Genomic DNA, 13,106 nt, shown 5'->3' with positions numbered 1-13,106 from the left:
TTTTTACAGTGTATGCAGAAAAAAGTGATTCTATCTCTCTTCAAAATGTTAAATATTGAAATTGTGTACAGCTAACTTGAAAATGGCAAGTGACAAGAATTGCTTATATTTCAAAATGCCTGCAGTGTTCCCTACCACAAGGAGGAGTACTTCTGCTTGAACCCTGATGTGGTGCCAAGCAATTTTCCAAGTCAAAAAGCATTTTTATAAACCTGAGCATTGACATGAATTTTGGAAATTAAGTCCCTGGTCACTATAGGAAGAATTTTAGCAATGAAACACCAATTCTCCAATGTAGATCTTATTGAAGAAAGAGTTAACAAAATTGTTATTCAAGCCATGATTCAAGGCAATGCACTGCATAGAGTGATAATCGCTATTTTAATGTCACCAATGTCACATATTCAACAGCTGAACAAACCTTTTAACAAAAGAATTGTGAAAAAGGTATCTGTTATAGCTTGCATCACAGATAACATCCGGATCACACTGTCTGCCAGCATCAAGTGCACATTATATTCAGCTGTCCATCCTAAAGGACCCTTCCCACCCTTGACATCACTTGTTTGAACTGCTCTAATTTCGCTGCACTCTGTATAATGAAAATAAAGAATCTTGAATTTTCTATAAGCGCATCGAGTAGTAAAGATGACCAATAGACCTCAAACACCTTATTGGGAAATGAACAGAAAGCTGTGAAAGATAGACCTTTTGCCAGCTCAACAATCTGTATGTTTTGCATTGAATGCATTGTACTTCTATCACATCCTCGTTTTTAGTCCTGTCCAAAATAAATATAGCTCTACCCTGACCTAGGCCTGTTAATTAACTGACAGCTTACATATTCGTTTTTAGGCCAAGAACGAGGTCAGTATTGTCATTATCTTTAAAAAAAAAAAAAAAAAAAAAAAAAAAAAAAAGTCCAGTTTTTCCTAGTCTGCTGTTTTTCCCTGACCCTGATGTGAAATTCAGTCCTTCCACAGGATGCAGAAAGAATAAATCTTACAAATAATCCACAATATTTCTGTAAAATTATGTATTTTTTTTTACAGAAAATACAAACAAAAACATTAATACTAGCAAAAGAGATGTTGTATTTATTCTTTTTCATGGGCCTTTGTCAGTGATGTGATTTACAGGTATGCGTCAGTTGTTGAGTAAAGGTTTGGGTGCTGTTTGCAGCGTTCTTTTGGCCATCTCCAGTGCACCCTCCTGCGTCTTGTTCCCCCCAATAAAACCACTGGCATGGACAAAGATGCAGTCGGGAATTCCACTCAACTCAGACAGCGCCTCGTCCCGGACACCTCTCCATTCCTCCAAAATACTCAATCTGGAGACATAATCAGCAGAAATGAATCATCTCTCACTTTAGCCTTGATAAACAATGGATAATTGTTACCTTTCGGCCAGAACCATGTTAAAACCCAAATACAATGAATTTATAACCAGTAACAGTGAATACAATAAGGCATCCATGAAGCTTTCCGTTATTACACTCAAAGATATCAGAGTCACAAATCTACTCTTGAAAAACAGCAACAGAAGCTGTTTGTTGATGGTCTCGGTATGAAAGCGTTTCAGGATGACAGGAAAAGTCCTACCTGTTCTGAAAGGTGTTCAGTCCGGCTGGGACACACTGGACTCTCCAGTGGCCATTCTGATCTGTGTACAGCACAAACTTGATGGGCACGTCCACCTTCATCTCCTTTTCAAGGGCAAACAGATGCTCTTTCCAGGGACAACCACCCTGAGCAAGCACCACAATCTCCCCACTCGGATCAATCTGCATGGGAACAATTATTTTAAACCAGAACTTCTAAGATGCGAACAATGAAAACAGGAAAGCAAAGTTGCCTAAATTAGTTTCTCCAAAACTGGGTTAATTTTTAAGCAAGAACACTGACTCGAGTCTGTAAGGTCATTGATTTATTTTAACATATATTAAGCAGATTCAGTTTTTCAGTTGTTGGCTTAAACCAGCTGGGTCACATCACTGAGTTGTTTTAGCTGACTACTGGGCTGTTTGAAGAGACTCTCTCATTATCTAAAGATGGGTAAACTTGCACTCCAAATGCCATTTTCAACAAACAAAGAGGAAAAGACTTTAGAAGCAAGTGTTTAAAGGCAAGTTTCCATTCTTGTTTTTTAAAAAAAAAAGCCAAAAATAACACAGATTAAACATAAGAACTACAGTAGCATGTGCAATGCATGCTGGTCACAAACACAGAGCATGTGAAGATGTCTTTATTTATTTTTTTACCTTTTTCTCCCATCTTACAAAACTTTTAATTAAATAAAATAAACACACTTTTTAAAGTATTTATTTTTTAACCACTCTTTCAAAGTCTTGATATCCTTCTTTTAGTGTATTTATTATTGTTTTTTTGTATCTAAGCTTAGGCTTAGAGCAGCTGATGAGCTGAATCAGGTGTGTCTGATGGACTGTAATGTTGAAATATTAATTACCTGATATCTCGTCTGAACAGCTTGTTGCACAATCTCTCTCGCGGGTAGCCAGGCCTTCATGAAGTAATCCAGACGGTCCTTGAATTCAGCTCCTACAAGAGCCATGGCTTTATGGAAACCCTCCTATGATGTAAAATATTCAAGCAATATTCTTTACATGATATTAAAAAAAATTATGATATTCACCTGAACTTCACGCTAAGCATCTATTCCATTTCTACATAGCAGAGTAACGTATTCAGCTGTTGTGTATTAAATGCAACTTTCATATTTACATTACAATGTTCAAGTGACACAATTCTGATTTTTTCCTCCTGTGTGGCACAGGTCGGATATAACTCACAAACTTGTCAGCAGGAAAAAAGCACATAGATTCCAATCGCAGATCGGTTTCAGGTTTCATTGATGTGTGTTAATCAATCTGATATACATGCATTTGTATCTGTCATTTAAGCGAACTGATCGGATATTCTCCTGTCAATGAGTTGTACATCACTGGAAAAAATAATGATGGCAACTGACGTTGACTCAGGTGGCCACACTTCTGGGAAGTGTTGCCAAGTTTTTGGTTTTCCTGCAGAACTGGGCTACTTTAACACTGTTGTCACTGGTAAAGCGATCTCTCTCCCTCCCCCAAAATGCAATTTTGATGAAGAGGAGCGCCAACGGTTAGTTTTGGGCTAGTTTTGATTAGCAATTTGGTTGATTTTATTTCGCAGACCTGGCAACCCTGTTTCTGGGTCAGCACGTCTACCTTAGGTTGTTTTGCCATATTATTGTATAATATAAATGCAGATATTAGATATGGGGCATTTTTAAAAGATGATGTAAGCTGGTTGCCCATGAAAAATCAGATATAGTCAACAAATCGAAATTGGAAATCAAGACATGCACTGTAAATGTGGCCAGATGAAGTGAATCTGCATTTTCATTCAGACCGTCTGCCGGTTGTGTTTAGACCAATTACATATAAAATACATAATTATGATTTTGACTCATCTCTAGAAAAATTATCTAAAGGCTGAAATTTCAATAAAATTTGTTTTTGTTAAAACTTGTATCATGTAAACTTTATGTAAAAAGTTGATAGTAGCATACATCAACTTCACAGGATGTTATAGACAGTGATGTTGTTTCAAATCAACATTGCTACCTGAACAACATGCAGTTTTATTCTAATATTAGAAACTGTTGTTTTCACAAACTGCTGATTCCAAGAAAAAAAGGCACAGTAATTTACATGATAATTTACATGATAATTAATAGATGGCTGACTTTTCCATTTGTTGACATGACATTGTTAGATTCAGATGGTAAATATCCTATATTATGTAGGGTGTCCATCTTAGAGATAATCACCATGTGATATTAATCATATCATATAATAAAATATCATTTGTTGTTACTACTGTAAATCTATATTAAATTATTATGGGATCTCCTTTAATGCTTTCAGAATCTTTACTTTTTAAAATGATTTTGTTTCTGTATTTAAAAAAATTATATTAACATATTTAATGACAATATATTTATTGAATAGAAATCATTTTATTTTTTTAAATAAGCAAAAAAAAAATAGTACAAACTTTGCTAATGTAATTGTTTTGACCAAGTATTAACTTAGACATTATTTAAAAAAAAAAAAAAACTTATTTTAGCTAAAGTGAAGTGATATCAATACTGTGTGCCTTTTGCTCCATGCTGGTGTGTGTAGGGTAAAAAGGCCCCCCCTTGCCATCTTATACATTTACAAAATTTTAAATCAAAATAAACTACTTGTATGATTTATTGCCACACAAAATCTGTTGCTCTATAAATGTTCAATACAAACATATATATTTATTTTTCTGCAATTATACATTTTAGGTCCAGTGAACTGCACATTTTTTCTCAAGGTGTGCCTTTAGCCCTGTTGTACCCTATTAATTGTTGATCTCATCCACACTGTTGGAATTTGCAGGTATGTTAGGGCGACCAGGCATGCCACTTCCTGGGGACATGTTCAGCACATTGCATAAAACAACCAGGCCTGATCCCATAGTGCATACTATCCTTTCTAAATTCTATGTGATACTAGTAATTTTCAATACGATCTAGGGCAGATAGGGTGGATGAAGCTGTGTGTTAAACATGTTAGATTAACGTGTGTTTGAGTGAACCTCAGTGTCTTGGTCTTTGCTGTTCCAGCAAGGGTTGAGATAGCCGACGCGAGTGCTGAGGGTGGTGGTGATGGTGTAACGCGCCTCTCCATCACACTGACTGATCCCGTTATCCACTGCATCCACTTCCTCCACAAAGTTCTCATACATCTGGAACAGAGAACGTCAGGCATCAAACACTAGAGCATCTGCGTTCTGGTGAAAAGCACTTAGCTTAAACTGACCTTATTATAAAGGACCTCCAGCTGCGCGTCGTCCTGCTTCAGCTGCGTCAGCTGGGCAAGAACTTCTCTGCCAAAATGAAGGTAAATCAAACCCGCTGAGCTCAACTTCGTCACCCATGGCTTCTCTGGACACAAGCTATGGAAACTTTCCACAAAAGATCTGTCGAAAGAAACACGTTCAGTAGACACACTGATTAATCATTCACTGCAATGCACTAAGAATCTCTCATTTCTCCGCAAAAACTATGTGCAGCTCATTATAATTCTATTCAAGACAACTGCAAACCAAGCGCTGAGTTACGGATCTGTACCTCTGATGATGATCGTAGCGCTTCTGAGTGGGATTATATTCTCCTCCAACATCGACCACAACATCACATTCCGCCAGGACAGACGCGTCTCTGCTGCGGATGATCTCAGCATCCTAATGAAGGACAAAGTCTGATCATTCATCCTGCACAAAACTAACTTCTGCTCTCTAGAAACACTATCACAGCTCCTACAGTAAACACAGTCTTACAGGCATACATATACAGCTGCTTCAATACAGGAGGTTTGTCCATTTATGTATAGCACACTGTGCAAATGTAAAGATGAGACTGATCATGTTGGGATTCATGATGCTGATTAAGAATCTGGTATATGATCTAACTCATGCTTTATTTAATGATGTAACATCAGCAATACATGAGCAGAAGTGAAGTAATGTTAAAAGACTTTGAATGAGTGATGTTGGGTGAAGCGGTTTTTAATGTCGTGCACCTTGTATTCTGGCAGCTGTCGCAGAAGGAAACACGCCAGAACTTCGTCACAGTGAAAAGTGCCGTTATGTGTCCCGATCCTCATCTTCATCAGATTAACTTTACTTAGAAACACTTGACTGACGGCGCTTCTCACAAACTGGCGGATCGCATGCATGAACGAACTTCTTCTTCCTCCTCCTCCTGTAGGCTTTTTTAGCGGTTGGCAAAGCAGCATTACCGCCATCAACTGGACAGGAGTGTAAAGCGTCGAAATGGGAAAATTATCTTTATTACCTATCCAATGTCATATAAAAAAATTTCACTGATAAACACTGCCAGCCAAAAGTTTTTGAACAGTAATATTTGTAATGTTTTTAAAGAAATCTCTTGCTCACCAAGCCTGCATTTATTTCATCCAAAGTACAGCAAAAACAGTACATTTTTGAAATATTTTTAGAATTTAACACAACTGTTTTCTATTTGAATTTATATTTTAGAATGTGATTTCAAAGCTGAATTTTTAGCATCATTACTCCAGTCACATGATCCTTCAGATCGTTCTAATATTCTGATGTGCTGCTCAAAAAACATGTATTATTATTATTGTTGTTGTTGTTGTTGTTGTTAAAGACAACTGAGTAGATTTTTCAGGTTTCTTTGGTGAATTGAGTTCTGAAGATTTCTATTTATCTGAAATAGAAATCTTTTGTAACATTATAAATGTCTTTATCACTTTTGATCAATTTCAAGCATCCTTGATAAATAAAAATATTAATTTATATAATTAAAAATGATAATGATAATAATTATACAGACTCCAAGCTTTTGAATGGTATAGTGTATAATTTTACACAAGCATTTTATTTTTTAAGACTGCTTATCTTTGGATCTTTAAATATTGATGATGATATTAATAACAATAGTAATAATAATAATGTTTCTTGAACAGCAGATCAGCATATTAGAATGATTTTTGAAGGATCATGTGATACTGAAGACTGGAGTAATGATGCTGAAAATTTAGCTTTGATCACAGGAATAAATTACATTTTAAAATATATTCAAATAGAAAACAGTTATTTTAAATACTAAAAATATTTCAGAATTTTACTGTTTTTGCTGTACTTTGGATCAAACACTTGCAGGCTTGGTGAGCAGAAGAGACTTCTTTAACAAAAAAATATGAAAAATCTTACTGTTCAAAAGCTTTTGACTGGTAGTGTACCAATACACTGTAATGAGCAATTTTAATGCTAGTTTCTGCTCTCACTCTTCTGTGTGTGGTTAAACTGACAACACCAATGCTGAGTTGTGCAAATCTAATTAATTGTTGACAAAAAGTAATTGCATTCTGTAATAAAAAAAAAAACACACACACACACACACACACATCAATTTAGCTTTTTTCTTAATGTTTTATTATTTGAAAAAACACCAGTGCATTATTAGCCAAAAGAAACCATACAACTGAGTTTGATATCTCAGCATTGAAGTGTAATCACAGTTTGATTAAATCTGAAATGCATCACTTCACTTATACATATTACTTATGGTTACATTAATTAGAGGATGTATTTCTGCTGCGTGATTTTCTGATTAACGTGTTAATCAATACATGTCTACTGCTTAGGGGCAAAAAGTACAGCATAATATACAAGAAAACATGAAACTACAGGTGTTGTTTGTTGTCTTCCTTTGTTAAAAACTAAATGTAGTCAGGCAAAAGCATACTTTTTAGTTAGCTTTTTAATTACATTTTGTCTGAATCAACAAAATTAAGAGATGAAGAAACGCTTTAGTCATTATAGTACGTATTTTTTCCTTGTAAATGTAATTGATTAAGAGAAGCATTCAGACACACAAAAACACATAAATATACTTAAGTGCTATACGTTACTGCATTTGATTATCCATTTTATTGCTGCTGGGCTTTATTTGCCCTGAAACATGTGAAACTAGACAATGTATTTTCCACTGACAAGTGAAAAACAGGTTTTATTAGTGCATGTACAAGGTTCAGGTGCTGATCTTCAGTCAGAATCACTGCTGCTGCTACTGCTGCTGCTTGATGAATGCTGCAAAACAACAAGATACAGAGCATTTCAGACAGTGAACCATTCAACATCACCGTAACCAGACAAGATCTCCACCATTCATGAGAATGAGGATGTTTTAACACACTGACTGACTATTTGAATCATGAGGTAAGGTATATGATGTTTTATGCATTACTCATTTAAGACATTGATGCTGCTATTGTTATGACATTGTCAATCATGGCAATTTTAGGGATAACTTGAAATAACATGAAAGATATATTAGCCTGAATTCTTGGAAAGCTCCTGTTAATCATCAGTGAAGTGCTGTACACAATGACTGGCTTATTTACATCACTCCTACACTGTACTACTTATAATAAGAGCATTCGTGACTAACTGAAGACTGATTGGCCATTGGGTTAATGTGCTCAACAGACATGTGTCTGACTGGCTACAATGCTTAGCACAGCAAAAACAAACCGCACACTCTAAAAAAGCTGGGTTATTTTTTTAACCCAAATGCTGGGTTCAGGTCATTGGGTCATTTTATTGGGTTGTTTTTAATGTATTTTACCCAGGTGCTGGGTAGTTTTTCTGTAAACAAGTTGCTAAGTCATTTTTAATGCTAGGTTATTTTTTTCTACCCAACTGCTGGGTTAAGCCTGTCTCTGACGGAAACAAACCCAGCTGCTGAGGCTTTCTGAGTCCTCTACAGAAGAGAGCAGTTCTCAGCGCCTCCGATTTCGTGCATTCTTCGGTTAAATATAGGTTTGTGTACGTTTAATTTTATTTATAAAGTCTTTACTGTGTTGTAAGTTGCATTATTTTGCACAACGCAACATAAGGACAAGATGTCAGTCAGCTCTGTCAGCATCTGTCACTTTGTATGATGGAAATAAATGGATATTGTTTGTTATAGTACTGAGTTTAATATAATTTGATGTTAAAATATTTTCTTTAATGTCAGTACTGTTTGTTTATGGGTAAGTTTTGGAGTCAGTCACGGCATCTTTCAGCTACAAGTGAAACGCGAGGCCACGGTCTGAAGTTCACAGTTACCCTGGCAAACAGCTGCCCTTCACCGGTTCAGATTTCAGCAACACACTGGCATGAGAATTAGTGCTATTTTGGTAAAAAGTGATTACAGAGAACGGTTGAATATACAAAAATTAAAATGATATTTTTAAATGTTACATTTTTATGTCTAAAATGCTTGTTAAACGAGTGCTGTATTCACCCATATAAATTCAATTTGTCTGGTATTTTGTCCATGTGTTGCTGCTTAATAACAAATGTTCATCTTTTGATTATTGCTGTTGCCTCTAGTAATTCTGTGTTTTTTATAAGCTCCAGTCCATTTTAAGTCAGCAATATAATAATTTTTAAACAATAGTTGACTTAAATAAATTAACCCGGTGGTAAAAACTTTTAACCCAACCAGCTGGGTCAAAATAACCCAGCATGTATTCTGTCCAATATTTACCCAGCGCTGGGTTGCCAAATAACCCAAGTTGGGTTGTTTTTAAGCCAGCATTTTTTAGAGTGTAGATAGCAGGAGTAAATAGTGTTGTCATGATTACTTTAATGTGGCACCTGTATCCATAATTATCATTTACAACGAAATCATGCATGAGCTCATCTGTGCAACATTTAAACTCACTCGTATTCGCTGCACATTTAGCCTCTTACCTTGCCATGTTTCATATGTTTATGTTCCTTATGAGCTTTATGAGCTTTCTTCACCTTCTTCATCTTTTTGTGTTTCTTATGACCAGGTACATTCATTCCAGCCGGGTGACCTCCATACTGCGGGACGGGGCACGGATGTCCTGCTCCAGGATACGGAGCGTGCGGTCCGGGCATAGCCGGAGGAAACGGTTGCTGATTTGGTGTGGTGTAAGGAATGGTTGTGGGGTGGTTCATGCCGGGTGGATAGACAGGGTTCGGTCCGGGTGGACAGGATGGGATGGGCATGCCTGGATATGCAGGGTTTGGAGCTGAAGGATAGGCAGGATTAGGTGGCTGAGCGGCTGGAGGTCCTGCATATGGAGGTCCTGTGAGATAAAAAAAATGGTGTGTAACTTTACACAGTGCAATAAAATATCCTCATTGATTATACGCCAATCAGAAAAACTGTTGTTTTTGTTTGTTTGTTAATTTTTAACTTTAAAAACAGATGGAGCAGATCTAATACAGAAGGACAGAGCATTTCACCGTCTGGGGGCAGCTACCAAAAAGGCACAGCCTCCTCTATATATCAACTCTGACTTCGATTTAACTGGTAAATGGATTACCCTACATATCAGTAATGACTTTGTATACCACTGTGCAAGTAAAATACAGCATTTTTCTTGGTATTTAAATTCTTTTTCATTATAAATTCTTGGTCTCCAGCAGATAAGTGAATGTTGCCATGTTTCCATGCTTCATGCAACAGGCTGTTTGCTGTACATGTCACATTTTGTGCACTCATGCTTCAGAGCTAATCATAAACTCTGATAGTAAACTCAGACAGAGCGAGTTTTGTGAGACCGACTGAAACTGGACTGGATTTATTTGGTTTGGAGTCTGTTCAACTGGCTTCATAAGAAGCTTTTGACCAGGTTTAGACAAAAACTGATATTTTGAAATACTTCAGAATTTCACTGAGAGATTTGTATTGTTATTTAAAAAAAATGTTCAGAGTTTTTAATACTGGTGTGTATATATAAATACACAAAAAATATATTCAAATGAGAATTACCATCATTACCATGAAGTAGGATACTCATCTCATGCAAACATAACTAGAAGTGGGAAAGAATATTGACCGTTTTACGACATTAAAGTCATTTATTTATGTCAGATCTGTCCAATGCTGCTCCTGGAGGGTCACTATCCTGCATGATTCAGCACCAATCCCAATCAAACACACTAGCTGAACCAGCTAATAAAGGTCTTCACGTTCGCTAGAAACGTCAGGCAAGTGTGTTGAGCCTAAACTCTGCAGGACATTTGCCCTCCAGGAACAGGACTGGACACCCCCCGATTGAGGCACAACATAAACATAAATGCTAGGTTGAGAAAGGATTAATGAATGTATTCAGTGAAAACATTCACCAAAAATCACCTTGATTTGGCCACATGTTTGTCTCGTCCAAACGATCTGCAACAAATAAAAAGACAGACTTTATTCATTGATATAAAGTGAACAAACACTAATGTCCGCCAAAGATTTACCACTTTCACCCTGCCCACCTGAAACCGGTTATGTGTGCTGAACAGATATTTACTACAAATATGGTTCATTTATAGCAAAGCCGCTGTTTGCACTACATTCAGCAGTGCCTAAAATAGCCAAAGACAAATACGCGGACAAGGTCTGTGCTCAGAAGCAATTAAATCAGCTTTTTGGATTGCGGATATGTCAGATATCTGAGACAGTTGAGAGTCAAAAGTAAGTCAAAAAACAGCATGGGAAAGGTGATTGGAAGTAAAGGTCAAATGATAGGGGATTTTATTGTTACCGTTTACAAAGGTGAGGAAAAAAAAGCCTGACTAATCAACTTTTTTTTACCAATATACTGAATGAAAATATTTCTTTATGTCACAAATGTCCAACCGTCTTTGGTGTCACCATGACACCTGCTCTTTCCAAGGTATAGCCATGGTGTTTTCTGATTTGCTGTTGTGTTTTCTTATATGTGAGCCTGGACCACAAAACCAGTCTTAAGTCGCTGGGGTATATTTGTAGCAATAGCCAAAAATACATTGTATGGTTCAAAATTATTGATTTTTCTTTTATGGCAAAAATCATTAGCAAATAAAGTAAAGATCATGTTCCATTAAGTTATTTTGTAAAATTCCTACTGTAAATATTTGAAAACATAATTTTTGATTAGTAATATACATTGTTAAGAACTTTATCTGGACAACTTTAAAGGTAATTTTCTCAATATTTTGATTTTTTTGCACTCTTAGATTCCAGGTTTTTAAAAAGTTGTATATCTGCCAAATATTGTCCTATCCTAACAAACCATACATCAATGGAAAGCTTATTTATTCAAATTTCATACAATGTATAAATCTCAATTTTGCAAAAATTGAAGCTTATGACTGGTTTTGTGATCCAGGGTCACATATATGAATTTAATTTGCACTCCAAGACCACCTTATTTTACAGATGAATTGTGATAAGACGATTCCTGCTAATCTGACTTACCCACATTTTTAAAACAAATAGGAAATAATAATAATAATAATAATAATAATAATAAGCAAATTATTTCTCTAGCCAACTATGATTTTTAAATTCAACATTATTTCTAGTCATTAAACACATTTAAATATTTGTTACTGTTTGTTCATTCGTAATCATCTTTAATTTCAATGGTCTCAAAAAATACATTTTTTGCGTTCTTTTCTGAAACTCCATGGAATCCACATCCGGGAACTATCGCACTTCATCGCTGGGAACGCCCTGGACAAACAACAACTCTGTCATACTGCCATACTGCATGTTCTCACTAACTGACTGCCAAAAGCCATAAACTCCTGAACACACAGATCTGATCCCACACAGACAACACAAAAAGTTATGAGGGTCAGATTTGAAAAACAAACGTAACTTGATTGTCAATAACGCTAAAACACAAATTCCGTTCGCATAAAAGCTGTTTAACAACGAAGGTATGAAATAGCTTATCATTAATAATGTGATAACAAATAATGTCATGTGATAGAACCCGCTTTTAAGTTTTGCAGTAAAGCCGATCGCAATTTCCTAACGGCACTTAATGTATTAAGTACGTACAAATAACACCAACAATAACGCTACTAATAAAAACATTTAGACCACATACCTTCTTCCTAGGAAACCTTTCAGGCACTGACTCCCGTTTCCGTATTCCGCGACCACATCGATCACCGTCGTGACGTCATCGCTGCGATCGGACTCTGACCTGCCTCACCTGTTTTGATAAATTACGAATGTTGATTCATACATCGACAATTATGCATGTCGTTTTATACTGCTGTATGTAGATAATGAAGTCAGTCTGTCGTTGTTTTTACATTTAGAGACATTAACTGCGCCCCGGTAAAATCTGATAATAAATAGCCTGGTATAAACCGATTGATAATTGAAGAGACACACCCGCGGACGGCAGAAGTGGAGATCGGGTTCCTACAGTAGGCTGACGGATCATGTGTTACTGTGTTATTGTGTGGGAGAGTTAGGGACGGTCGAAATTTTATGTTGTGTGAGGAGAAGTGTGTTTCCCTACTGCGTGACAGCCCGTGATCTTCACAAAATATACTGTGGTTCTTAAGGTATTTATATTATGCTCATCATTACTGATTTTTTTTTTTTTGCTGTGTGGTTTTGAATGTAAGCTAACATCCGGGGGTGTAAATGACTAGGCTATTTTAAACTGACTACTTGTAGGGGTGCGCAGGGCACAAACTAATGTGTTTTATATATTTCCACCCTGGTGA

The 13,106-nt window shown here is 36.3% G+C and overlaps 2 protein-coding genes across 3 annotated transcripts; both read right to left on the bottom strand.

Moving 5' to 3' along the window:
- Positions 1-362: 362 nt before the first annotated feature.
- Positions 363-5,810, bottom strand: myg1 (myg1 exonuclease). 2 transcript variants are annotated; one of them, XM_051122002.1, is made up of 7 exons: positions 5,612-5,810; positions 5,161-5,273; positions 4,850-5,009; positions 4,626-4,775; positions 2,467-2,589; positions 1,602-1,783; positions 363-1,330 (listed from the first exon to the last, which is right to left on the bottom strand). In XM_051122002.1, the coding sequence occupies exons 1-7, from the start codon at positions 5,765-5,767 to the stop codon at positions 1,147-1,149; spliced, it is 1,068 nt and encodes a 355-aa protein (XP_050977959.1). In that variant the 5' UTR covers positions 5,768-5,810; the 3' UTR covers positions 363-1,146. The 2 variants fall into 2 exon arrangements, with proteins under 2 accessions (XP_050977959.1, XP_050977960.1); XM_051122003.1 differs by lacking the exon at positions 363-1,330 and having other exon boundaries at positions 1,598-1,783.
- Positions 5,811-6,983: 1,173 nt separating this feature from the next.
- Positions 6,984-12,895, bottom strand: prr13 (proline rich 13). The gene is made up of 5 exons (XM_051123375.1): positions 12,766-12,895; positions 12,473-12,580; positions 10,741-10,776; positions 9,321-9,685; positions 6,984-7,667 (listed from the first exon to the last, which is right to left on the bottom strand). Exons 3-5 carry the CDS (start codon positions 10,754-10,756, stop codon positions 7,623-7,625), a joined length of 426 nt encoding a protein of 141 aa, XP_050979332.1. The 5' UTR covers positions 10,757-10,776; positions 12,473-12,580; positions 12,766-12,895; the 3' UTR covers positions 6,984-7,622.
- Between the last annotated feature and the right edge of the window lie 211 nt (positions 12,896-13,106).

This window comes from Labeo rohita, chromosome 11 (genome assembly GCF_022985175.1).
Source record: "Labeo rohita strain BAU-BD-2019 chromosome 11, IGBB_LRoh.1.0, whole genome shotgun sequence".
NCBI lineage: Eukaryota > Metazoa > Chordata > Actinopteri > Cypriniformes > Cyprinidae > Labeo > Labeo rohita.
The sequence above is the reverse complement of the archived record's forward strand: the minus strand, read 5'-3'. Positions and strand labels throughout refer to the sequence as shown.